Below are 24,509 nucleotides of genomic sequence, written 5' to 3'. Positions count from 1 at the left end.
ATTAGGTTAAAATATGCTTCGACTGAATGGGCTGTACCCTTGTAGAGATATGTATTGTAGAGACTTCTGTTCTCAGAATATCACCTTTATTGGTATACGAGACACAGAACTGACAGTGCAATCCAATGGATGTTCATGTGGACTGGGTACAGGTTAGTAACCCCTGTAATTATAATTCATGTTGGTTTTAAAGTCATTATTGTCAATCAGAAATAGACTGTCTTTAGAGTCGTCATTATTAATCACAGGCTGGTGCGTTCTTGTCTCATTTTGTTTTCTGTGTGAAGACCTAGCATTCCCACTTCCCTAGATTTCAGCACACCTCTGGCTTACTATGGCTACAATAGCTCATTTCTGTCTCTGCAGAAATAATATGCTAGTGTTGTGACCTGAGCTAATATAATCCGAATGTGTCCTCTTTCAGTGTCAAACAGCATACAGAGGTCAACTGAAAACGGTCACTACAATTTCTGTTTTTTAAGGTTGCCCGTGCCCAGCAGCTAATCATGGCTCTATGCTGTGAGAGCTACCAGGACCTCATCCATGGCCAAGGTCACATTCCTTTGTATGATCACTCTGCAGGAGTCAATAGCTGATCTTTAACACCTGCACTTGGCTTTTAGGATGTGAATGCTTATATTTGTTGTTATTACATACTTAAAGGAAAATATTCCAGACGTGTGTTCTTCTTCCCTAGGTCAGACAGCAGAATGGAAGGGCAAAGAAGAACCAGCGCGATTGTATCGGTAGCGTATGGGAGCAGAGGCCAAGCAAGTAAAAAGAATGAGAATTCACTGCTGGCTGGGGAAGGTTCCCTGACATGGTGGTAAGCATGGTGAAATGATCTTTTATAGCTTTCAGGAATTAAATTAGCTTAATCCCTGTGGTGATACAAGGATTACTAGGGGCTGCATAGGAATAACGAGGTGGACTGGAAAGCTAACAGCTGAGGTATGTGGAAATACAAGGTTATACAATATCCTTGAAAGAAAAATCTTAAAATGGAATCTGGTTGTTTTCTTAAGACAGAAACAGCTCAAACTGTGATCATGTCTGAAAAGCAACACTATAAAACCCAGTTTGCTACAGTTACAGGATTTAATTTGTAAAACAAATGTATGTCCAATTATTTTTATATTTTTCCTTGTTTCACCAGTGTGTATTCTGAGCTCAGTGTTATGTATAACTTGGTGCCCATGGATGCGTTTGGGCTTCTCTTGGATAAGGACTGTGTGGGCTTTTGAACAATAGTCTGCCAAGCAATGTATCATGAATCCTAATTGTTTTAGAAAACAGTTGTTCTTTTTCTTCAGCAAATACTGTTGTAGCCACATTATTAACATAGATATGTATAGTCGTTTTGAAAACCATTCTCGGTTTGAAGAATTCTAATGCTTCATACAGTGATTATGCAAAAGTCTCATGTATAAGCAATACCGATGTTACTGGAAGCGCCTCATACAGAGTCCAAATATAGCAGATCAAATCAAAACTGTGCTACATCTTAAGCAACTGTTGACCCATTTCCATATCAAATTGGTTTCTGTCACAGAAGAAAGACTTTGCTTTTTCTTTTAGAGATATTTACTTGTGCTGCGCTAGCTCAAGTACAGTAACAGCACATCTTATTCTAAGGTCATTTAATAATTGGTCAATTGGTTTTTAACTTTGTTTATTAACGACTTTCTATTTAAGAGACCGCCACAGTGAAAGGTTTGTTCCTGCTCTGTAATATGTGGCCGTGGCGCTGGCTCCTGTGAAACCAGGCGCCATGATTCAGCAGGCGCAGGGAGCCGGCGCTAGGTGCTCTGCCACGTGCGGGGTGCCTACCAGTTGGCTTGATAAGCTCAGTCCTAAATATCTAACTTAAATAAACTGTGGGGAGGAAATTCTATTTTAAAGATTTCACTTTGGCCCTTGTTTATCCTACTTTTTTTTTTTTGGGGGGGGGGGGGCAGCAGAATTAATAGACTGTGGTGGATCAGTAAAATTTCAGAGATTGCTATAAATACCTAGAGTAGGAAGAAGGTGAGTTGCTAGCGGTGTCACTTGTTTGTGTCACTTTGTTAGAACATTAGCGGTATCTTAATATAGATTTCTTTTTTGGCTTCCACATTCGTTTCGGGAATGTGCCTTCGGGAGGGGGGGAAATGGAGAAGAGGCGCGTGCCGCTGGCGCGAGCTGCCGCTCCCCGCCGCCGCTCCCGGCGCCCCCCGGGCGGGTGCGCCCCCTGGCGGGGCTGGCGGACCGAGCGCGGCCCCGGCCGCCGCCGCCGGCCCACGGGCGCTCGAAAGCCCGGTTTCTTCCTCGGACGAGAGCGCATAGCCCAGCCTGCAGGCAGCTGGCACCGCAGCGGGCCTGCCATGCCCGTGCTCTCGGCAGTCTGCGGTGTTGTATACCGGCAAGCCACGCCTACAGAATTAATCACCAACAATATTTGAACGTTCTGACTTCAAAATTTCATGTAATTTTGCTTTTTTCCGGTGGTTGGTATTTGCTTTGCTTTTTATGTGTGCTGTTGTCTGAAATATAAGCATCATTCACAGTATAAATGTTACAGAAAATAATGTTACTTGAGGAATAAATATAATACGTTGTTTAGGTGATTTTGATACCTTAACAGCAGTTCTGTGCTGAGGTCATACATTTTTTTTGTCATCAGTGACTATACAGATGATTCTAACGTACAAGAATGCAATTTGTAAACTTAGTATCTTTGTACTTTTGCAGTCTTTCCTTTGAAAAGTGGGTTCTAGTCACTTGGGAGAGCAGTGCTGTTAACTTCAGAGGTTTCACTAAAAGCTCAACTTCTTTTCTGAGGACATGGTTTTACATGCCGCCTCCCAAAAGGCATTTCTGATCTCTGTTAGCAGAAGCTACTGTTTCCTCCCCAAACTCAAGATCGGTATGTCAAATATAGAAACAACAAACATGTGTGGTTTTACGTCTCATGTCAAAGATGATGCCTTCAGAAAGCACAGCCGTTTCCATTGCGATGCCAGGGCAGGGTACAATATTAGCTGACAGGCATGGGAATATTATGTTTTACAGGGTATGTCCTAGCGGCGGAACTAGCCTAATTCACACCCTGCGAGCAGGCAGGTTGCAGCCGGCTCCAGTCGCCCTGGAGCTCCTGGTCCTCCGTGGTGCTGAGCTCCGTGTCCTCCACCTCTGCGTGTAGAGGACTGCCAGGAGCATGGGGCTGTTCAGGGGCTGGTGACCCATGAGACAAGCTGCCTGTCCTGACACTAATCTGTAATGGAACATTTTCACATCAGAGAATGCCCATTTTTTGAAAATTGCGTTTTTAATGGAGATAGTTTGTTTGAAGAAGCAAGAAAAGTCAAGAAACTTAGCTGATTCCCAGAGGGTTCCTTGCCAGCCTGGTATTCCAGCTTCCACCTTTTTGATAAGCTGTCTATCAGGTTGATCTCACAGCTGGACAGTTTCAGCTCCTCCCTGTCTTACTGATAAGCCTCTTAAGGCTGAAGGATGCAAGTTTCTTGTTGCCTTGCTCCTGGTAGAAGCCCAAGAAGCCTGATGGGAACTCAAAAACTGTGAGGCTTTGAAGTTACTGTGCAAGCCAGGGCTTATCATCTCCTACTTTTTCAGAGTAAGTGGCCTATTATAATTCCCTTCACCACTGACTCTCAGGCCTATTTTAACTATGAATGGCTGTGATTAGTTGAATTATTGTAACTGTAGTTTTGCAATGCCAGAGAAGCAAAACCTGCCTTTGTAATAGTGCTTTGGGTTGTCTCTGGCTTCAGACTGTGAATGTGCTAGATGTAATTGAGAATTTTATGGCAAATACTGGCTAAGGGAAGCCTGAATCTAGGCTTTGTTATCCAGCCTTTCATGTCTGTGAATTCCAAATCTATCTGAAAGGAGAGAAAGCAAAACAAACCCTTTCTTAAATCTAAATGGTATTCTCCAGCTGGAATCCTGTTACACGTCATCAGATACAAATATTGTTTTTAGTGAACTCCTCAAATTGATGGCTTTTTTGAAATGTTCCACTGCACTTGGCAAAATGAGGAAAAAAACCATGTAATTGAAAATTTCTTTGGGATAAATAAAACATAGCTGCTATTAGCATTTAGCTTTGTATATGATAAAAACTATTTGTGTTCAGATTTGGTGATGATGCAACTTTGAGTCATTCTTAAATCAGAGACATGGGTCTGAATCACAGCTAAACAAGTCACTTTATTTTTTTTTTTTTTCCGGGGATCTTCAGCCTGGCTTTGTTCAATGAAACTGAATATGCCACATTAGAGCACAAGCAGATGATTACCAACAATGTTTATTGATGCTACCACTAAGAGAAAATGGCAGACTGATATAAAATAAAGAGACTTAGCAGATGGGATATTGGCATTTGAATTGGTTAAAATAGATTACCGATTTTACCCCAAACCTGCCCTTTTATGAACATTACAGTATTGTCGCTTGTTGAAGAACTGTAAATCATATTCATTCTTATAAAATTATTTCCCATTGCAGTCCCAGACTATTTATTATTACATATGTAAAGAATATTTTATGATCAGGGAAATCTAAAGCAGTGGTTCCTTGTGAGAGCTCCTGTCAACACTGACTTTAGACATAAGCTGCTAGCATAGAAAGTTAGATTAAAAGAAACATTTACTGTTTCTAGGCATCCCCTCTTAATATAAAAACAGCAAAACCAGATCTGCAAACATAATTAGACATATAGTTCTAATTGAAATCAGTAGGAATTAGAAGCAATATCAAATAGCCTGCCTTTCGCTAAACCCCTGTGACTGAGCAGCGCCGAGAACCACGTGAGCCTGAAGAGGGATTCAGAAAGCTCAGCTACGGGGTAGAGCTGTGACCTGCCTCGAGTCTGCTAAAACCAAAATGCAGATGTAGAATAGGCGTAGGATAGGTGTAAGAATGGAGTTTAGACTGTCTGAATCTGCCTCTAGGTGCCTAAATAATGCTGTAAGGTCTTGGTCATGGTAACTCTCACAGACTCCAGGTGAGCATGAGGAGGCATGCAATGATTAATTAGTTCTTTGGTTTTAACATCTAGCATTTTGTACTACGAGTACCCAGCAAGCTCTGCAGGGGTTATCTTGATTATCGGTCACCCTTGATCGTGGGTCAAGGCATGTTCTTTACGTGTAGGTCATCAAAACAGTCCTGACTCACCAATATTTGCTCTGGTGGCTTTTTGCATTGGATACAGTTCTTGATGTATTTGAATTAACAGTGACCCTTAGTATCCAGGATGATTCATCACAATTGCCAATGCATATTTATAGCAGCAAAAATTCATTCAGTGCTAGTCAAGGAAATCATGTGTGAATTTAAGTCCAGTTGGCAAGGTAGTACAGTATCTGAAATGTTGGCTGTGCAGCAGCTGTCATTCTATGCCAATCTATTCTATCATACAGTAAGCAGGTGGCTCACACATATTGTTTTTACTACATATCATTTTAATTTTGCAATGTCTCACTGAAATAGGAAATGTGTGCTACTGATTTCAATAAGATTTTCTCTATTGAAGCCAGGAGAGCATGTTAATAGCATGCAGCAATTTACAGTGTAGTTGGAGTAATACAGCAGCTGGTGAACCTGTTTATTCCCTATGGCTGTAGTTGTATATCAGTCTTAAGTGTAGCTAATTAACTTCTATTCATTAGGAATTTTACACAAATTCAAGCAGAAAAGGGAATACAAGCCCCAAACAGTTTGTGTTCCTTCAGCACCCTTTTGTGATGCCGTGCTGCAGCAACCTGTCTCCTCTGGTAGACATGCGTTGTCCTCAGGCCAGCCGAGGGGGACTCTGTTCTCTTCTGTATTTCTGAGATTGGTAATTTTTTGAGGGCTTATCTGCTGAAGGAAATGTCTTTATTGCAATGTTACATGCTAGTTGTTGTGTCTGATAATGATACCTTGATATACTGTAAATAACACTTTTCACAATACAGCCCTTTGGTGTGTCTCTGCTCATCGGAATGAGTGTTTGTGTAGGTCAGGTGAGGCTGGCAGGACAGGGAGTGACAGTGTCCAACTATGGACAGTCTTAGCATCCCTGTGCAAAATGTGGTCTCTGTTTCTGGTATTTGATGATCATCTTGGCTTGCTTGATCTTCAGTATATTTCTTAGCTTCATCTTATTCTGGTTGGGCAAATAATATTTTCTTTCAGAATGAGCAGTATCTCCTACTCAATTTTTGTTTCCATTTATGTTTTTTAAATTTTATGACACTTATTGGCCTGGAAGGATATCTTGCTTGCTCTGATTGTAACTCCTATTCATATTATGGAAAGCCCTCGTAAGATACTTGTCTTTGTGGGAATTCCTGTTGATAGAACTGATAACGTGTTATCTTTTTTTTTCCTCTGCGAGTTGTTTGCCTGCCTTACAAAGGATGTTGATAGCAGAGCCCTTATTTTTTGGCAAGGTGTTTGTCGTGGTTTAACCCCAGCTAGCAACTAAGCACCACGCAGCCGCTCGCTCGCTCCCCGACCGGTGGGATGGGGGAGAGAATCAGAAGGGCAAAAGGGGAAAACCCGTGGGTTGAGATAAGAACAGTTTAATAACTAAAGTAAAATAAAAATAGAACAGTAGTAATAGTAATACTAACAATAACAATAGAAACAAGTAATAATAGTACAATAGTAATACAAAGCAAGCGATACACTGTACAATTGCTCACCACCCACTGACTGATGCCCAGCATGTCCCCCAAGCAGCGATCGCTGCCCCCCCGCTCATATACTGAGCATGACGTCATACGGTGTGGCATAGCCCTTTGGCCGGGCTGGGCCAGCTGTCCTGGCTGTGCCCCCTCCCAGCTTCTTGTGCACCCGGCAGAGCATGGGAAACTGAAAAGTCCTTGACCGGTGTGAGCGCCACTTAGCTACTACTTAGCACTACTTAGCAAGAACCAAAACATCAGTGTGCCATCGACATTGTTCTCATCCTAAACCCAAAACACAGCCCCATACCCGCTACCAAGAAGAAAACTAACTCTATCCCAGCTGAAACCAGGACAGGACAGTGTTTCAAAAGTGTATTCTCTGAGGCGGCTTTTAGGTTAAAACAAAACCAAAAACCCACCCAAAAATAACAAAAATCATTAATGGGAATCAGGGAAGAGAAAGAGAGAGAATAGAGGAATATAGTATATGGGATTGCTTCTCATCCCTTAGGCTGTAATGTCTCTGAATTCAAGATTTGCATTTCGGTGAAGATGAGTTTTCCCCAGATGAGCCAAAAGACAGTGATAACCTACCTGACTTTTCCTAACAGCTTGTGGCTGTTTCCTTGTCCTGTTCTCTTTGTGTTCACTCTGTCCTTCTCTCACGGGCACGTATTTGCTGAACGTCTCTTCTTGCTCGCTCTGACTTTGTCTCGTCTCCTGTGCCCTGCAAACTTCTTTCACTGTCCCTTCCTCTCTCCTGTTGATTTCTTTACTTCTTACAGCCGTGACAGTTTACCAGTTCATGTATTGTTTTAAGCTGAATGTCCAGTTCCTTCTATGCTTTTCCAAAACAGAATTATTGAGGCTGAAGATGAGATCAAGTGAAGGATCAGCAGCAGCCTCTCTTCTAAAATTCCGCTGTTTTCTACGAATTAGTAAAGTGTCATTCCACTGAGTATCACGCCACTGGGTGCTCTGGTACAGCAGCTCCCTGCAGTTGTGTCATTTGAACACTGAGTGGCACTAAAGCCCATGTCACTGACAACACAAGGTATTCCAAAACAGGGGCTTTAACTCAAGAGGATGCAAACTACTAGATAACGTATGAGACGGTTTTTTGTAGGGCTGGGAAGAGAGGTTTTATAGATGCAAGCCTGTAACAGGCATTACATATCTTGGGCATGTTGCCTCTCCAGTTATTTTTGAGGAGGAATTTATCTGAAGTTTTGCTAGAGAACATTCCGAAACTGTTGAAGAATTCTTCTGACCATGATATTGACTTACTTTTTTTTTTTTTTTTTTTTTTAAAATTAATTGACTTTAATTCTTAGTCAAGCAGGTTCAATATATTAAAAGCAAGCCATTCTGGAAGTCCTACATCAACGTGAACTTAAAAAAAAAAATTCTCAGTTTGTTTAGTTCAGAGAAGCTGTAGAGAAATGTCCAGTGCTGTAAGTGATATTGAACAACCTCGATGTCATTTCTAAAAATTATTTGTGGGCAATAATTCCTATTTTGTAATACCCCATTGTTCTGATGAAGTTTTGTACAAAATCTCAAAGTTAGTTGAGACCCATCTCCTACTTACTCAAAAGGTACAGTTTGATCAAAGGATTTTAATCTTCCTCTGAAAAAAATGGCTCAGTCATATCTGCTTTTATTGTAGGAACGCTGTTTTTGCGACTAGTTTGTGACATGAATGTTGCATTCCGTTTTCTTAAGAGTTCAAGGTCATCCGGCATTTACTTGAGCAAAACACCTGGGATTTGACCTTAGACAGCTGCACTTTGTGTTTAACAATTTTTACTGGAGCTCAAGTCCGGGCCACATTTGGCACACTGCCGTCGTTCATTGTGCTGAGGACAAGACGGCATTCCCAGCCCTGACCTGAAATGCTGGAGGTGTAGCTGTAGTATGTGCTTAAAAGTGGAACTCTGGGGAAAACCACCAGTTTCAGGCATAGCGTGGTGGTCCTGTTTCAAAGTGTGACTTAGATGCAGCAAACACATCAGGCAAATGAAATTAACTATAAAAATCACTTCCATTTCTCTCCTTACTTATTTTCCATTTTCTCCTATGACACTGCAGCCATTGGAACTTATTTAATCTTGGTGCACTAAATCAATTTCTTAGTTTCCCATAGAATCTGCTTTGGCTTTTAATCCTTTCTGGGGAATGACAGGATACATGGTAATACCAGCATCTTACTGTTTTCCTCACTCGATCAAATTTACCTCAAGCATTGAATTGTGTATACAAGTGGCATGTCCTATTTATTTGGTATGAGTGCACTAAGCAGATTGTGCATTACTAATCGGAGTAGTACCTTATTTCTCTTCACAGCTGGCAGATGGTTGTTACGTACAGAAGGATTTTAAGTGGGTGGGGGGAGTTAGGTGGCACGCACTACTTTTTGCCACCTTTCATCTGCGCACGGTGGCACTGCCTCGCTCTTCACACCACTTTGAGGCAGGTAAGAACTTCTTTCAGTTAAGTGAAACCGAGCCAGCTGGACAAGGTCTGGCATCACCTGGAAAAGTTAACAGTTTCCATAATGATCTACCTACACTTAGAGGGGGAAAATATCTTAACTTTGTGTCCAAGCACAGCTTAAGCTGGAATTGTAATTATAAAAGGCTACTGTGTCCTGAGCTGATTTTTATCAGAGAAGGGTAAATCAGTTTTAATCTACTGCAGGGTCTTTCAACTCTGTGGTTTGCACTAACTTTCTCACTGGCTCTGTATTTGAGATATGGGAAGGTAAGACTTCAGAATTTTGATAAGAATTATGTTCATTTTCCATATCTGAACCTTGTTCGGCAGTATGGAAAGGGCCTTCTGCAAGTTGACCACCTCTTTTGCAGTGTCTGGCCACTAGCTGGCAAGTGTCGTAAGCACAACCAGTGACCAATATATTTTCTGTTGAAAACATCCAATAATAGTGCCATGGAAGAAGAACAGTTAATAACTTGATGCCTTGCATTCATACACCGCAAAGATTGTATGTTTTTGTTGCATTTTGCTGGGATGAAAGAGAGAACTATATATATAAAAATAAATAAATATAAAAAATAATCTTGGCTGTATGGTCCCTGTTGTCAGGGGGTCTGGATCTTAGAGGCATGCCAGACAAGGTTCCTATTTTAATGTTACTCTCTAGATACAAGTTTCAGGATCAGTTATATGTGATGGAAAAACTCATTCATATGTTCTTATTGCATGACAGTTACCGAGTTCCTATTGAAAATGGGGAATATTTTTGATATTTGCTTTTTCTGCAGTGGCAGATGAGAGTTACTGCAAGGACCCTTATGTCAGGTGGGCTGATGAACTCGTCAGGCCTCCATCTACGGTTGCACAACTAACATATTCTTGTAGCTCTGCGCGCCATGCTTCAAATAATTCACCAGTGCACGGAGTTTCAGACAAATGTGGAATTGCTTTATCACATGACTCGAAGGCTCTGTGCTCTGAGGCTTGTGGCTTTGCACAGTTACCAAAAGCTGTGCAAAATATGTTTTGCAAATTTGGACAAGCTGTACTTTTGATGTTATCACGATTGCTTTAAATGACCATAGATGGTGGCAGTATCCCTTGTGTCTCAGAGGTTCTTCATGCTCTTTCTACAGATGAAATTTGGATACGGAATTCTTTCTTTCCTGACAGCAAATTCTGCAAATTCATTAGTAGTTGGAGAATCTTCTTTACCTTCCTTCTCTTTAATATCCCCAAACAGGTATTTACTGTTCCACAGTGTGAACGGCTTTCTCATATTTAAGCCAGGCTGGCTTAAATATATTGTCATTCCTGAATAGTTCTGCCTAGAAAATGGGTAATTTATTGCAGGCGTTTCACAAGGAAGAGAAAAATGTCTTCCATTAAATTGTTTTTTACTACCTCTAGGCATTAAATTATATTTTTTTTCTGATTGATGGTAGCCTTGTGATTTGGACAAACAGCAGCAATCAGCTAAGATGAAAATGTACTCCTCTCACCTGAGGGTTTGTTCATGAGCTAAAAAGAAATGGCAGAACTTGTGACACTAGTACTCACAAGGGTATCTTGGCCTAGATTTCCCTTTCAGGTATAGGCTTTTTCCGTTTTCGCTATTAGAAAATCTGTTTAAATTTTATTATCAAAATTTACTATTAAATACAATATTAATAATCACGCATCATTATATCCTTACAATTTTTCTCATCATGGGGAAATGGTAAAGTTTCCATGCTGAATTTGTTAAACCCTCTTTCAGTAATTTTTAAAGTTTTTGAAGCTGACCTACAGAATCAAACGGAAATGCATTGGTGTGATCTTAATTTTGTTTGCTCCTTTTGAATGATCTCAAAACATAAAGCATCCTGAAAGATCTTACAGGGAGGTGCTCCTCAGTTATGCTGAGCATGTCTTACATTTGTTAGACTGTCATAGTTGTTATTAAGCAAATGGAAGTTAGACTTCCAGTGCTACCAGTTACTCCAGAGGAGGACAGCTATTAAACAAACTTGCAGCGTACTTAGTGCTGCCGCAGTTCCACTGCCAGCATTATCATAGCTTAGTAATTTAGGCATAGCTTAGATACAAATGTGTGTGCTGCAACAATAGAAATATAGTTATATTCTCTGAAATAACACCAAGAAATATAATAAAATATAGATTATCTCCAATGCTAGGAGCATTGACATGCAAAAAAGTGCTCTTTCCCTGACCAGGTTAGCCTCCTGCCAACCCTGAATACAATTCAAGTGACTTAACATATTGCAGTTGTGTAGTTGTAGCTTAGCCTGAGAATATGAGAGAAACCGAAGTCTGTATGGAGAGGAAACACCTCTCTTAGTGTGGTGGGAAAAAATGGATATACTTCTGAGTTTGTAATCTTTTCGCTATATCTAGCAAGAGGCAGCAAAACTCAAGCAAAATGTCGGTTTTACAAAAATGGTCCAGGTGCGATGCCAGACATTTGAGATGTGAATTTCTTGTAGCTGAGACCTGTAGCATTATCTTGATGACCATTGGTTCCTGGGGTAGGGCAGGGCGATTTGTTCTCATGAGAAGGCTCTGGCCTCTACACACTTCCCAGTCTCTCTATTTTGAGTGCTTCACGGGGTACCTGGGACAAGCCCTGTGCTATTGGTGTCCCACTTGTCTCTGCTGCAGTGCCCTACAGCTTACCTGTGTCATAGTTTTCTCTTTGTGGGAACCAGGGCACTGGGGGAGAAAGGGTACAATGGTCTCGTTTTGATATGGACATGTCAGAGTGGGAACTGGGAGATGAGAAGCAGTCTTTGGTCCTTTAGACAGTTTAGACATTAGTGTCCCACAGTCTAAGTTGTTCGAGGTGTTGAGCACAGTTTATGACATAATTTTGTTCAAGGTTTTAATCAGTCCATCAGTGTTTTCAAGGCACGCAACCTGATGCCAACATCAAATTACGCAGCAGTGCCCCAAGGTACGTTTCCAGCAGTGCAGTTCAGTCAGTGTGATATTTATGTTTGATGCTTCAAGTGATCCTGATAACCTCACACTTTCACTCTCATGTGCTTTCATGTGTGCAGTGAGAGTATTTGAGGAATTCTGGAAGCTTTGGCAGCTTCTGATCCTGCCGGCAGGTGGTAACATATTTTACCTGTGTCAACGCATTGGCTGTGTTTTTTAGGAACAGGCAACAATTCCTCAGACTAGAGCACTAGTACAGTCATTGCTCGGCATAATGCAATGGCTAGGGAGTGGATTTACGTCTGTGTCCTTATATTTACAAATCTACAAACAATATGGTACTTGCAGAAACGGCAAAGAGATTACATGTCCTAAATGGCTTGCGTGTCTTTTTTTTTTAATCTCTTAATGGGCTTAAAGACCCTATAAATAGATAAGATACAGAAACCCCACAGTCACTGTCTTAGAGATCCACAGACATACAGATAAGATTTTTCAAGAACTCTTATCAGAGTTCTCTACTGCTCTGGTAAGAGTTTGTATGAATCATTTTGTCTATGTGTTTAATGTTACAAAAGTAATTCCTGTAAAATTGCCATAGTAGTACTTCCCAGTTTTCTCTTTATACCTGGAATTTTAATCTTATGTTTTTTCATCTTGAGGAGGAAAGTACAATTATATTTGAGCTTAATTTTTGCTTCTTTTTCCAAGCAAAAGTTTTGAGCTCAGTTCTGTGGTTTGTGTGTTTGACTTCAGTCAAAACTGGATAAAAAGTGGAGTTCAGACTTTATGCTCATATTTACTCTGTAAACGATATCTCTTTTTTTCAGGTATAATGCAAGACACCTTGAGGGGTTACTCTGACAGTGTTAGATGAGTCAAATGTGACTATTGGTATCTGAGCAATTTGTGTGAAATCCTTTTGAAGTCATTGGAGAGGGACAGGTACTCCTAGATCATGATTCACCTTAAATGTTTACCTTAGGGTGAGATGAATTATGGCTGAGAAATGCCTTTTTCTCTCTATAAGCTATAAAATGATCTAGATTGCTCGTGGAAATTGAGGCTGTCAATGCTGTAAGTATATGATTTGAACAGACTCCAGTTTGTTGTTCTTACTCTGTGTACTGGGGGCCCAAAACCAGAGCCGTGTTATTTCAGCTATGGCTTTGTGAGTGCTGAGCAGAGGGGAATCATCGCATCCCTGTACCTGCTGGCTGTGATCTTGATAATTCAGCCCATAGAGTTGACCCGTCCCAGGTATAGGACTCTGCACTTCTTGTTAAACTTCATGAGGTTTCTGTCAGCCCACTCCTCCAGTTTGCTGAGATCTTGAATAGCCGCCTGGTCCTCCGGTGTATCAACCGCTTGTGCCTGCTGGGTGCCGCTCCATGGGCTTCAGGAGGGTTTGTTCTGTCCCATCATGTGGGTCGTCGATGTTAAACACTTGAGGCATTAGACAGGATCAGCCTCAAAATTGACTGACTGGAGATGGGCACCACTTGTAGCTGGCCGCAGTTAGATTTTGAACCATTGACCACTAGTCTTCGGGCCAAAAGGCACATTCAGCTTCTCGCTGACTTTGTGGTTCAGCCATCCAGTTCATATCTCCCCAGATTCTCTGCAAGGATGCTACGGGGGACTGCATTGAAAGCCTTGCCAACGTCAAGGTAGATGACAGTGCTTGCCCTCCCCTTGCCCACAAATACAGCCATTTCATTACGGAAGGCAATCAGGTCGCTTAGCCCCAACGTGCTTGGTTTAGTTCTGAGCTTTAGGACAAATGCTTTGAAGTATGGTTGCAGCTTACAGAATGTATGTCGCTAACAGTTGTGTATTGGGATCCGCAACATATTTTTTATATTATTATCACTATTATCAAACATACTGAAACAAGGCTCTACCACATACTGTGTAGTCTTCCAAAGGGAGGTCTGATGAGGTGAAATTCTTGCAAAAGGAATTGTTATCATTGGCTTCAGTGAGGCCAGTATACTGTTCAGTATCTGATAAGGGGAATATATTGTAAAGTTACTTAATGATTTGGGGAAATACTATATTAGTACATGAAGTTCTAAGCTCATCAGTGGCATAATCGGAAATAGAACACAAGTTTCCTGAGTTTCAGTCTAACCTTCTACACCTGGGTGAAAAAGTACCTTCCTTAATATATGACCAGGCTACAAAAGCTTCATACCAGCAGCCCTTTGATTAAACGTGAGTTCAGTTTGTTCATCAACATTGCAAGGAAACAAAAAATAATTCAGGCTTTACTTGTTTTCTGTACCAAAGCACGTAGCATACTGTATTTTTTTTTAAAATGTAACAGGAAAAATGTAACCAGTACAAACTTAAAAAGATAAAAGTTCTGAGGTGAGATCTTACTGCCACAGAAGTTGATAGCAGAATTTCCATGGACTCCATAGAGTCAAGACTTCATCTTTTGTTTGGTATTGTTAGGCTTCTCTGGGTTTACATCAACATAGGTACATTTTACAGAAATATTTTTCTTTCATTGTTTTCTTGTTCCTGAAGCTTGGAAATTAATTTGCGGTTTTACTTGCAATACAAATACCAGGAAAAGGTTGCAAATAAACTGCCTTTTAAAGGTTTCTTTTTATTAAAGGAATATTTTTCTGATAAATTTGCACTAATCCTAGTCCTCTCATTGTCCGGTTTTGAATATTGTGTGAAATTGTTCACTCTGCTGCTAAAATCTGTTGGCAACCTTTTGAGTGCATTTTGTTTTTTGAATTATGAAGGTGGAGAGAGCATCAGAGAGACATAAATGACTGAATTAGACTTCAAACGTTTCTACTATGGGGGCACTTTAAAGTGTGTAGGCAGTTCTTTTATTCAGTTTTGTAACTAAGAAAGCTTAGCTCTGAATATCCGATGAATTTTTGAGAATCGGATCTCAACTGCAAGAGTGAATTTGGGTACGTTTTTTGCTGAAACTGTGTGGAAAGCTAGAGCTTACTGTTGTGTAGAGAAGCTACTAACTGTGCCTTTGGTGTGAATCTCATTGTTAATTCCATGCTAATCTGATTTTGGAGCAAATAGTGGAGAGCCTGGCCTGCGACTATGCTAAGTTAAAGGAAGGAGGTCATCCTAGGTTTACGTGTTAGGAAGGGTGAGAAGAGCCCACACTTGAGACGCCCTGAAGGGGTGATGACTGTGACACCACGTTAACTAAATATTGTTCCGGTATTCCTTTCGTATGCAGTCTTAACTTGCGAGCTGGCTGAGACAAAGCCAAGTATCTGTGTAAATTCCCTGTCCAAATCTTAACAGCTGAGGCATGATGCCATGCGAACTCTGCACTGCTTCAAGGACCCACGTGGCTTGGGTGCAGATGAGTCTAGTTCTCATGGTTTAGTGCTTCTGTTTCTGGGATTAACGTAGATAGCTTTGGTGTCTTAGATATATGTGCAAAACATGACTGTTCATAAATTGTACACATCTCAAAACATAGTTCTTTTTATAGTTACATGGATACCTATGGAAAAGCTGCTGGGTGAAGTTTTGTGCCTTTTGCTCGATCACAGTAAGGCCATGTGATGAGTGTGGTCTGTTACAGAGGCTGATAAACCAACCCCCTGCTGAAGTGCTTATAGTCTAAGGCAAGTGACAGACCAAGGATATGATTAGGATTTAAAAGGTGAAAGTAGATACGTGCGCTTCATAATATTTACTTCAGTATGTATTCGCAAATGTGAAAGACTGCAAACAAATAAAACTACAGCCAGCCTCATCCATCTTTCTCAACAGCCATCATCTCACCCTGTAGATGCCCCCGGTAGGAGCTCTGTGTGTGGTGCAATGTGTAAGGGAACGATCAGATTTCACAAAGTGGCAAACAGGGCATGATCCAGAGGTCAAAGGCATATAGTCTGGCTTCTGAATGCTACATTGCTAAGCCAAGTTTTGGAATATTGTGGTGTTACTGTGCAAATCAGAATAGGTCAGAAGATCCATGACAATGGTGCAACGTCTTCTCTTGCAGGAAGGGATTAGAAGCACTATTAAGGAAGAGAAGTATTAACACGGTATACTGTTCTTTCTACCTATAGAAAGAAAATGTTCCTGATGTTAGAGGACTTCTTGGCCTAGAAATAAGAGATCTAGCAAGATCCAATGACTTGAAGCTCAATCTAGACAAACGTTGTCTTACATCTGTAAGATACATGTTTAGTTACAGTTTACTGTTAGAATAACTGAGCAAGAAACAGTATATTATCCCTCCCTTGCAGGTTCTAAGATAGCTTAATCTTTCTGAAGGATTATTTAGGTCAGTGACTAATCAGGGCCTGATTCAACATATTTTATTTAGAAAGTCAGATTAAATGGATGATATGTCAGAGGAATTTCTTTCACTTGAAAAATAAGCCTAGAAGGGGTAGCTATCTTAATAATTAGCAAGCTAATGTATTGATTCATTTTATGTATTATTTTATTAGGTAAAGAGTCTTTAACACCTCTTCATTTTAAATTTTAAAATAGTATTCTCTAATATTAACTTAGCAAATAGCAAAAATCAAAGACCCACCTTAGAATCAGAATACCATAAAATTCATAACCTTTGGTAGATGATCCATTTTGGGGAAAATAAAGGAAGTAACAAATATTTGGTGCTCTTTACCAACACAGATTGTCTCACTGTGTTACAGGAGTTGTAGGATTGGGCTTGTGGACGCAGACATATTTCATTGGCATTACTTTTTTTGGCTGAAGAATGTGAGAAGTTACATTAGTGAGACAATTATTAGAATACTTTTTTCCAGTTCTGATGCCAATAGAAAAAAAGAGATTATATCGCAATCGAAGAATAGGTCCCAGTCAGCACTGAACCTTTTTGCATTGTATTTCAAATGAATTAACTTAGAGTCAAATAATTTCAGACAGATTATATTAGCAAAAGAAAGAGCCATTACCGCTTTCCAATGAAATGAGAAACATAACTGAGTACCACCTGTCACAAAGGCAGTACAATGATCCAGATGGTTATTTATTTTCAGATAGGGAGGAAGAATGGAGAGAGGAAAAACTGCTGCCAGAATTTATATTTTTTTCCCCTCCCCTTTGTTACCTTCTTGTCAGAATAGTTTCTCTAAAAACCTCTTAGGAAAAGGTTGTATTGATGGGAAGTTCCTTCTGATATCTAAAGGTAGTTCACTTTTTTTTTATTAGCATGAAATGCAGTTTGAGAGGTCCACCCATTACTATTTCATCTTGTACGATCAATAAGACAAAAATAGAATGAAAAGGATTTTGGCTACTTGGTAGTGATTCCTTTTCCCCTGAAGCTTAGAAGTTAATTTGCAATTTTACTTGAAATAGAAATACCTGTAACAAGCTGAAAATAACCCACAATTTTTTAAAAAAGGTTTCCCTTCATTAAATAAATATTATGATGATAAATACGAGCATTCAAACTAATGTGTATTGTGCGTGTGTTTTATTTACCAGTGTATTTGAGGCTCGAGCTTAAGCAGGAATCAAGAGAGGGCGAACTGCTCTAACCCTAGTCCTTTCTGATTTTGAATGTTGTGTGAAATTGTTCACTATGCTGCTAAAATCTACTGGCAACCTTGTTAGGTCTGACAGAGTACAGGTTCTTTTTGGAATTAAGAACATGGTGAGAGTATTGGACATAGATGTAAACGAGTGAGTTAGGTTTCAAGCATATTTCTGCGAGGGGGACATTTTAAAGTAAGTAGTTCTCGTGTTCAGTTTTGTAACTAACAACTATGTGGAAATCAAGAGCTCACTCCTGCTTAGTAGCAATTCCCCCCCTCCATCCTGGTAGAGTGACATATTTTATGGCTAAACTGGGAGAAGAGCCAATACACCCAGGACGTCTTCCTAGAACAGGAATTGTATTTGGAGAAATGTTTTAAATAAAGCATTTCTTTTAAATTATAGCTAAATTTTGATCACAAAATGAAAACTGACAGAAAGGTATGACAGTAAAAATGTGAGTGGTACTGGGCCAGTAAGTGATGCTAGGCTTCTGTGACAGCTTTTATGCATATATTAAAATATCCATATACAAATAGCATTGCTTATTTCTGTCATAATACCTTCTTGGGACTTAGGTGGGGGAAGGATCTGTCACTCTTGATAATTAGAGAATACTCTTTAGGTAGAAAACCAGAACTTTTATTATGAAGACATAATAAGAGAAGTATTGCAAGAACTCTCATGAGCTTGAACTCTGTGATTTTTAGGTTTTTGTTTTGGAGCTGCATCTTATCACACACCTGTTATTGTATATACAGAGCTATGTCAGTGATGTTTAAGCCAGTGGGAATTATTTGCATCCCTGACCATTTTTACATCAAACCCAGATAGACAGGTATATGCCATATGCCTCCAAAATCTATGCTACACACCTCCAAAGTACTTTGAGAATGGGCTGAGCCCTCTGCATGTTATTTCCCCTTATATATAGTACATACTCCTTGTGAACAGATTTTAAGGACTGAAACCTCTGTTCAGTGGGGTTTAAAAACATTGTCCATGGTTCAGGAGGACATCTGAGTTACTGGCTTCCTGCAGGCCAAAGGGGTAAGAGGGAATTTTAGGAAGGAGAAGAGTAGAAGTTAACTTTTGCTGTCTTTATTTTCTTCTGAAAGATGACACCAGGCAGGGATCAGGTCAGTTTCTGACCTAAATTCAGAACATTATTGAACAAGAAAATATTTCCCCATTTTTCCATCGAAGTTTGCTTTAGGAGCTTTACCATTGTGAAACCAAATGTAGAAGCCCTTGCTATTTAATTTATGTAATGCACTAGAAGTATATACAAAGACAAAATTAGAGTCTGACATAAATATGTCACAAAAGTATTTACTTCAATAGCATATCCTATGTATTCTTAAAATCTTAAAACTTCAGTGTATCTGCATGTTGTGATTTTACACCACCTGCTCTTCTTGTGTTCCAAGTTTCTCAAATTACTGATGACTTGAGAACCTCCTCTTACTTTTTTCCTTAGCCTTCATGTACAAAAGCTTGAAAATATCACCTAGTTGTGTACTAAAAGTTCAAACCTGGTACTAAAGCCTGCTCTATCTCATGATTTTAAAGCTAATTCTTTTGGGATGAGAAGTGGCATTACTACTGTAACAGAGTAATACTGCAAAACAGAAAATTGCTGGACATGCCTGGGAGTATGGCTCACATCAGATGCAATAGTGAAAGAAGCCAACTTGAAGAAAGGGAAAACAGAATTAAAATTCAATTATAAAGCAATTAGAGAATAAATGTATTACCTTCTCTTCATTCTGTCTTTGGTGTGATATACTGCTAGGATGTTCTAAAACCAAATTAGTATCTTAGTTACGTTTGATTAAAAATAAAGCTTTCAGCTAGTCCTTTATGTTCTTCTACTTTTGTATGTGGAAAGCCTTTGGCTTTGGAGCTTTTGGATTCAACATTTTGGATCTTCATATTGAAGCATGTTTGTCACAGCTGTTGAAGGAATGACTTGCACTTTGACTTTGGCTATTAATTTGTGGCTTTGTAGCTGTGGAGGTCTGTGATACTTTTGTGTGAGTGGAGCAGGATGATACAGAATGATTTGGGGAGGTTTGATATTTAACAGAGTTTTTTCCGTATTCATCTGTTATTCAGTAACGGTGAACTCCTGACTGTAAAGCACTCTGAGAAAGAACCTTTGCAAAAACAATTACATGACTGATCCTAACTCTTTTGATGGCCCATTCAGTAACTCATTTGTAGCTCGTGCGAATGGTGCTCGTGGTCTTGATGATGTTTCTCACTGTGAAATGTTGGGGGATAGCATCATATACACAATAAGCTGATACCCTTCCTCGTGGTCTTCATAAAATCTGATTTGTTCTTTGCTTTTAGATGTGTGTGTGTGAATTGAGTGTGTCTTGGGGGAATCTTTTGGGGAGTGAAAGATGTGTAAATGCTATTGAGCTTGATGTATCGCAGCATCTTATTAAAAAAATGCTCTGGGACAAGCTTGAGATATTTAGGCAGAGAAGTCTAAGGGTGCTTATACTAATTTATGTCGAAATAGCTGCCTGTAGATCGCAGGTTTTTGGTCTTCCTGGTTTCACAAGTGGTATATTTTCTTTGTCTTTTTTTCTTTAAAGAAGGAAATTCACTTTTAAACGCATTCCTTTCCCAGCTTCATTGTGACTTCATAGCTTAATTATAAGCTCCTGCAAATAGGGTTTTACTGTGAAAATGCTGACACAGCCTTACCTCTAGTGACCTGAATGGCCTCCTATGTTAATTACTGTAGATTAGTAATCGTGTTATAAAAATATGCATCTGGCTTCTGTCCCAGAATCTGGACCACAGTGTTGTCTGTCTTTCTGTACAGTGTTACATGTATGTATCACTTTGTACAAAGACCAAATTCTCAGTTGTGACTCGGAAGAATAGCCCCCTTCTTTGTAAGAACTGGCTTTGACTCCCCTTTCCTTTATACTGCCTCCTCAGCTCTGTGTCTCGCTTGGCTGATGTACAAATAAATACCTCTGTATGATCTTGAGGAAACTTGAAGAACATGCCTCATGGCAGATGAAATTAAATCAGACTTAGTGAAACTATTGATCTACTTTTAGACTGTAAAGGATATCTGAAATGTAGGGAATGGCCTGCTGCTTTGGCAAGGAAATCAATGTTAACAGGGAGATAGAGGTTTACTTGGTAGCTTATTTTTCCTAATCAGGTCTCTGTTCATTTTGATTCTTATGCACACAGGTTTGGATGGGCATGTTTTTTGGGGAGATGCGCTGGGAAGTGATGAATATGAGAACTTCTCTGGCTCGACTGTCTTGGTAGGCAGCATCGCACTTGTGTCCTTAATAATACAAGAATTGTGGGGGCTCGGCTATCCATATGCTCACTTGGATAGCCAAATTTAGGCTTCAACAATCGTTTGTGTAGCTGCTGGGGGTTTTGGTGTGGCTGAATGTAACCATTGGGTTGCAGAGGCAGGTAGTCCAGGAGAAGCTAAATGGCTTGAATGAGAAAATTGGGTGAAGAAGGGGGTAAGGCTCCTGTTAAATTCACTGTATCCAGAAGGATACAGTAATCAGGTACGTGTTTATGACCGGCAGGTAAAAGGGGACGATTGGGTGATTTTAGTGGAGAATGGGACAAGCCTCTCTCTTGAGGGTGCTGTGTCTGGGGGTCCAAGCCTGGCAGGACGGAGCAGGGGCTCGCTGTGTTTCAGTGCTCTTCTGGTGCTGATCGGATCAAAATGAATTTTGGCCCCAGACTGCACTGAAGCAACAGTCTTGGGCGAACCGTGGCCGAAGTCTGGCGTAGAGTGGTAACTCCCGAGCCGTGCCTTGATGTTTGCAATCGCGTCACTCGGGGGTCCGTGTCTGGGAGCCGGTCCCTCCGCTCCCCGCTCCTTCCCCTTCGGAGATGGAGCCCGCTCCCAGGGCGGCCGCGGGGAAAAGGTGCCGCGCGGGGGGAACCGATGGCACCGGCGTGCCGGGGCGCCGGTGTGCCGGCGCGGCCGTGCAGGGGCGAGGTCCGCCCGCCCTTACCGCCCGGCCGCGGGGGGCGGCGGCGGCAGGACCCGGCCGCATCCCGCAGGTGGATCCGGCTCCTGCCTCCCCCCGCGCCGGGGCCGGCGGTGCGCGGGGCCATGTGACTGGCGCGCGCTTCCTGCCTCCGCGCCGCCTGATCCGCGGAAGGAGCGCGGCGGTGCGCGCAGCCCGGCGCAGCCCAGCGGCTCCCGCAGCGCCCGGGGAGCGCGCCCCGGCGGGCGCCGCCGCCGCGGCCCCGCCGCCGCCGCATGGAGACCCAGGACCAAGGGGCGCAGATGGAGCCGCTGCTGCCCACGGTACGGCTGCCGCAGCGCGGCCCCGGCCGCGGGGGGGAGCGAGGGGGCGCGGGGGGGCCGCCTTCCTGCCCGCCTGTGCGTTGGGGTCGGAGGCGGTTTCTCGGGGCGTGGGGAAACAGGTTGGCTGGCTCCGGTGCCGGGCGATGCGGCGGCGGGGTGCCTGGGCGCTCCAGGGTGGAGCGGTGCGTGTTCGTTCGTGTGTCTGTGCGTACGTGTGTCCCGCCGGGGCGAGCGCCCTGCCCGCCGGCTCCCCCCGCTTCAGGCATCCCCTTCCCCTCGCTACCCCCTCTCTCCGCATCCCGCCGACGTCTCCTGTCTCAGGCTCCCCCTTGTCCCCCTGCTCCTCGGCGGTGGGGCGGTGCTGGGGAGCGAGCACCTGTGGGCTGCTCGGTGGGGATCCCGCCGCGGGGCTGGGCTGGCCCCGCAGGTCCCCGGCCCTCCCTGCTTGCAGAGGGATCCGCCGAGGTCTGGCACTGGCACGGCGCGGTCTGGCTCCCTCCGGAGCCCGCTCTCTGCTTCGTGCCGCGGTGTCGCAGTTTCTTGTGCTCAGACGTGGCGCTGGTAATGCGTGGGGTGGTTGTCGTCTGGGGGGGAACACGGTGCACCCTCGCCTCCGAGCACGGTGTGAGTGCACAGCTGTGGCTGGGCAGCGGTTCCCCAGCAAGTGTGCAAGGGGTCAGTCGGTGGGGGACTTTTTACACTGTTAGATCAGCGGGGACCTTCTTTTCTGCCTGGCCTCCCCCAAACGCAGGGTTTGCAGACACACAGAAGGTATAAGTGTGGGTGTCGATCTTGATCTCATGCCGAGATTCTGTTTGTGAATGGTGGTTCCTGCCTCGCACTGGAAATCAGTTTGTCTGGGGCAGGGAGAAGTCTCGCATGTGCATACACAAGTGTCTGACTGTGCGTACGCATCCCTGTGAACACACCGCATAGGTCTGCAGAGGCTTCGCTGGCTCCCGAAACGCTCTGTGTTAGCGTGACGAGCTGCACAATGTTGACAAAGCTTGAAAGAGACAAGTCTCAGCTGCCGCAGGTTGATGAGATGCACTTGTGGCAAGCCTGTTTTTCATAGGGTCTGTTCCCATCATCTGTTGACGTGGTCCATTTTGCAGTCAGGTGGCAGGTTGCTACACAGTGTGAGGTTATCCCTGGCATCTTCTTTCTCCTTGTGGCAAGGACAGTTTTTCCTGTTGCTCTCTGGATACCTTTTATGAATCCTGATTCCTGTTACTTGCTGCTCTTGCAGTTTCTGACACTGGAGTCGAAAGTGGTCCCATCTATTTCACTAACAGACTGGCTGCCCGGTTCCTTTCCTTAGAGGGACAATTCACTGGAATCCGGTTTCCATCTGTAGTTCAGATCACCGATTCTGTGGAAGACTTAGTCCTCAGTGTTCCACACCAGTGCGGTAGCCTGCAGTCGGTAGCAGTCTCACTCTTGCTCGTGCCTTGCTAGCCTACGTGCTGGTCTCGCTTTGTCAATGTGTGTTGTCTCTGGTTGTGCGACGGCCGCTGCGCAGGGGGTCAGAGGAGTCAGCTTTCAGAAGGTGCAACATACAGCATCGCCTTGTGCTGTCTGGCTTTAAGTTTTGTTCCTCCAGGGCTGTTCACAGAAAAAAAGGCTGTTGCTGTGGTTGAGAGGACCAAAGAAGATAGTATCTCTCGTGTGCTGATGAGGGGAGAGCTGTCCCTGGTTCCCGCTGCAGCCCTGCCTGGCAGAGCCCTGCCCTGATGCAGTACCTGTCTGCAGAGCTGCGGGTCCCCGTCAGTGCTGTCGCTCGTTAGTTTTGTGGCCTGGTTCCCACCTCCATTTACTACAGCTAACTAGTTCAGCAGCTGTTGTGTTTGCTTCAAGTAGGGACGGGAGACTTCTATACTCCATGTAATATTTCTTGTGGCACATCTTCTTCCTCAGCCCTCTCTTGCTGTTTCTGAGAGGGCCTCTGCAGGTCAGCAAGGCAACGGTGCTTTCCTCCCACAATGATGGTAAAGGCACAGCTCCTTCAGTCTTCGAGATTTATCCATCCTCGTGGCATTTTCTTTGTGCGTCAAGCGATAAAGTGCATAGATGTGCTCTGGCAGCCTCAGCCAGGCTGATGTCTAGAGCCCTGCGTGTGGTAGAGGCAGAAATGGCTTTTGTGTGGTTGGAGTCTTGTACCTGGAGTCATGGCAGAGGTTAAGGAGCAGGAATCGGTGCTAACTTCAGCGCTGTTGGCCTGGGAGGTAGCGCTGTGACATAGCTGTACCTTTAGAGTACTTCTGTTTTAGGGATCAATCCTCATCTTGACTGGAAACAAACGGAACAGGAATGCAAGCTGTGAAACGCATACAGTTCTGTTCCCGAGCGTTGCCCTGGTTCGGTGGACTCCGGGTATGAAGAAAAAGGCTCCTGGCTGAAAGAGCTTGTTTCCTTCAAGGGCTTAGTCTAATGGCTTTGGTATATACAACAGAGTTAATCCTTTTTTTGTGAAACTGTAACACATGATACGTTTTAATTGTTATTTATAGTAAAAAGATAGCGAATGTAGTCCGTGATTAATTTTATCTTCTAAT

At 42.6% G+C, this 24,509-nt stretch overlaps 1 protein-coding gene across 1 annotated transcript in view; it reads left to right on the top strand.

Annotated features, from left to right (window-relative positions):
- Positions 1-21,906: 21,906 nt before the first annotated feature.
- SLC4A10 (solute carrier family 4 member 10) overlaps positions 21,907-24,509 on the top strand; it is a gene marked incomplete at both ends in the record, with an annotated part of 161,699 nt that continues 159,096 nt past the window's right edge. Inside the window, one exon of the mRNA XM_082313768.1 lies at positions 21,907-21,954. Within this exon, the coding sequence (XP_082169894.1) occupies positions 21,907-21,954 (48 nt within the window). The remainder of the gene's footprint in view (positions 21,955-24,509) is intronic.

The sequence above is a fragment of the Platalea leucorodia genome (assembly GCF_965183815.1).
Source record: "Platalea leucorodia genome assembly, chromosome: 5".
In the NCBI taxonomy this organism is placed as follows: domain Eukaryota; kingdom Metazoa; phylum Chordata; class Aves; order Pelecaniformes; family Threskiornithidae; genus Platalea; species Platalea leucorodia.
Note: the sequence above shows the minus strand (reverse complement) of the source record. Positions and strands in the feature narration are given on the sequence as shown.